Source organism: Somniosus microcephalus, chromosome 4 (assembly GCF_052327205.1).
Source record: "Somniosus microcephalus isolate GS21.2 chromosome 4, FLI_Smic_1.0, whole genome shotgun sequence".
NCBI classification, from domain to species: domain Eukaryota; kingdom Metazoa; phylum Chordata; class Chondrichthyes; order Squaliformes; family Somniosidae; genus Somniosus; species Somniosus microcephalus.
This window is the reverse complement of record NC_140990.1, coordinates 143977875-143980700: the sequence shown is the minus strand read 5'-3', so window position 1 is coordinate 143980700 and position 2826 is coordinate 143977875. Positions and strand designations below refer to the sequence as shown.

Below are 2826 nucleotides of genomic sequence, written 5' to 3'. Positions count from 1 at the left end.
ACAGAGACAATATCTAGAGTAATATAAACAGAGACAGGGTCCAGTGTAATATAAACTGAGACAGCGTATAGTCTAATATAAACAGAGACAGGGTCCAGTGTAATATAAACTGAAACAGGGTCCAGTGTAATATAAAATGAGACAGGGTCTATTTAATATAAACAGAAACAGGGTCTAGTGTAATATAAACAGAGACAGGCCTAGAAATTGGGTATAGCCCCGCTTGAGGCGGTAGAACTGGCGGTGCGCATAGTTTATAGCCAGACAAAACTTATCGCTGCCTGGCGACATATTGGGCTGCATCACCCCCAAAGGGGATTGAGGCGTTAAATCAGCCATTGCACGGTGCTCCGAAGGCGCAAAAGTTCAGGCTCTACTCAATATCGACGCGGACGGGCGCAGCGCAGGTGATCTCAATTACGGGAAACCACGAGACTTCCAGGCGCCGGCCGGCTCTTAAAGGGGTGGGTCAGTCAGCCTGAGCTGCCACACCCAACGCCCTGTAGGCCTCAGCATCGGCGCTCGCCCTTCTCTGGCATTAGAAACTTGTTGAGCATGGAGAAGGTTAGACAGAGAGCGGAGCACTTCAGCACTGAGGCTCTGGACCAGTTGGTGGCTGCAGTTGAGCGCCGTCGAGATGTCCTGTATCCGGACAATGGCAAAAGGCCGAATCAGAAGGCTTACCGAAGATCTTGGAGGGAGGTTGCTGTGAGGGTCAACTCCAGCAGCATGGCGACCAGGACCCCTGTTCAGTGCAGGAAGAAATTCAACGACCTCACACGGATCGTTAGGGTGAGTGATGGTTTAGCAAACTTCTGATTCCCTCCATCTGCAGCTGACTTCGGGCACCCTGTTGCCATGATGCCCCAATGGCCATCTGTCAGCAAGCACCCATGGCCCTTTCTGGCCACACACATGGACAGATGTCTCAAGGCCTCATGTAAGGGCTCTTTCACCATGGGGGGCATGCGATGATGTCTCAAGGCCTCATGTAAGGGCTCTTTCACCATGGGGGCATGCGATGATGTCTCAAGGCCTCATGTAACACAACTTCCCCTTCTTTCCTCTCCAGGCCAAGCTGGCGGCGAGGCGAAGGGACCACTTTCAAACCGGTGGCGGGCCTCCACATGTGGTCCCTCTCACGGATCTGGAGGAGAGAGTGCACCAGATTCTTGGAGGATGTCTGCCTGGTCCTGTGACCACTGCATCTGCCGACCCCATTTCCGACAGCGAGGGTAAGTCTCTCACCTTTTTCACCTGTTGCCTTCCACTTGGTCCCCCCGCCAGCATGCTTCCTCAGTGTGCAGCCATGTCAGAGCCTTGCCGCAATCTGGCATGCCTTTCTGCAAACCTGTCCTTTTGCTAAAGCCACTCTTCCAACTCCCTGCTTTCAGATGAATCAGCACCAACTCGGGCTCAACGCACTGAAGCTGCCAGTGCCAGTGCCATCGGAGGCGAGGAGCAGGAGGAATCCGGACCAGCCATTGCAGAATCCAGGGAGCGGACACATCTACAGACTGGGGATAGTAGTCCCCTGGAGGGGAGCGGGGGGGGGTGCGGCTCTGAGGATGAACCAGTTGCCGGAACAAGCGGCATGCAGCAACGCAAGGGGATAGGCAAGTTCGGCCACCGTCTCCCCGGAGGGCAAGGCAGGTAGTTATGACTGCTGCTCAGAGTGCAGAGGAGGTGCGTCGCCTGGGTGAAATGAGCAAACAGGCCCGGATCAGACAGACGGAGCTGATGGCTGCAGTGGAGAAGATGCCTCAGTCAATAGATACATTGACTAAGAGTATGTTGGACTTCGGGGCAACAATGGAAAGGACTCTCCAGGGCTTCAGGGCAACAATGGACAGGACTCTCCAGGGCTTCGGTGCAACAATGGACAAGTCTATCCAGGGCTTCGGCGCAACAATGGACAAGTCTATCTAGGGCTTCGGGGCAACAATGGACAGGTCTATCCAAGGCTTCGGGCCAACAATGGAGAGGACTATCCAGGGCTTCGGCCCAACAATGGAGAGGACTGTCCAGGGCTTTGAGGCCGCTATGGAAAGGACTGTTGAGGGCTTCGGACAATCCCTGGAAAGGTCTGTCCAGGGCTTGTCCGAGGCAGTGGAGCGGTCGGCACCTGCCTTGTCCGAGGCAATGGAAAGAACTGTCCAGGGCTTCTCCGAAGCACTGGCACCTGGCACACAGGTCCTCACTGTTGCCATGCAGTCACTTGCTGGGCTCGTCCACACCCAGATTGAGGCAACGCGATCTCTCACTGCAGCCACCCTCTCTGCATCAGTGAGGATCACCCCGGGCCCTTCCAGTCCCATACAAGGCAAGGAATCAGTGGAGCTTGCTATTGTGGCAGATGAGCCGAGCTGCTCCCCTCAGATAGCCGGCGTGTCGTCTGACCATGGTGCAGGTGTCCTCTCTCGGCAGGAGACCATTGCACATGCCAGCGCTGGGACGTCTGCAGTGCAGCTGCCACCACCTGCAGGGCACACTGCTTCCAGCCATGGTCACATCAAGCATCCTGCATCCGCACCCTCCAAGCCCAGAGGTCGGCCAGGCCGTCCCTTAGGGGCTTCTGCGCTTCCACACAGTCAGCAGGCGTCCCCCAGCCTTGAGCCCGCCACTGGCGTCCAATTATGTAGGAGCAGCAGGGAGGGAAGGGGCCGGCCACAAAAGAGAAGTCGTTCTCCCTCAAGGGGCCAGTTGTAGAGGGAGGTGCTGAAACGTTTCTTTGTCCAAATTCAAGGACACCCTCACCTGTTGTTATATTTGCAGAAGGTTTGTTGATTTTGCGGCTTTGCTGAAGTGTTCACAGTTATTTTGTTA

General features: G+C 55.4%; 1 protein-coding gene across 1 annotated transcript; it reads left to right on the top strand.

Moving 5' to 3' along the window:
* The first annotated feature begins 393 nt into the window (after positions 1–393).
* LOC147119876 (myb-related transcription factor, partner of profilin-like) lies at positions 394–2314 on the top strand. The gene is made up of 3 exons (XM_085985287.1): positions 394–792; positions 1073–1235; positions 1395–2314. The coding sequence occupies exons 1-3, from the start codon at positions 556–558 to the stop codon at positions 1655–1657; spliced, it is 663 nt and encodes a 220-aa protein (XP_085841413.1). The 5' UTR covers positions 394–555; the 3' UTR covers positions 1658–2314.
* Positions 2315–2826: the final 512 nt, after the last annotated feature.

Excerpts from the sequence above, each read along its gene's own strand:
- LOC147119876 (XM_085985287.1), top strand. The coding sequence starts at position 556 with ATGGAGAAGGTTAGACAGAGAGCGGAGCACTTCAGCACTGAGGCTCTG. Across the intron at positions 793-1,072 it reads ACCTCACACGGATCGTTAGG|GCCAAGCTGGCGGCGAGGCG; the intron begins GTGAGTGATGGT and ends TTTCCTCTCCAG. Across the intron at positions 1,236-1,394 it reads CCCCATTTCCGACAGCGAGG|ATGAATCAGCACCAACTCGG; the intron begins GTAAGTCTCTCA and ends CCCTGCTTTCAG.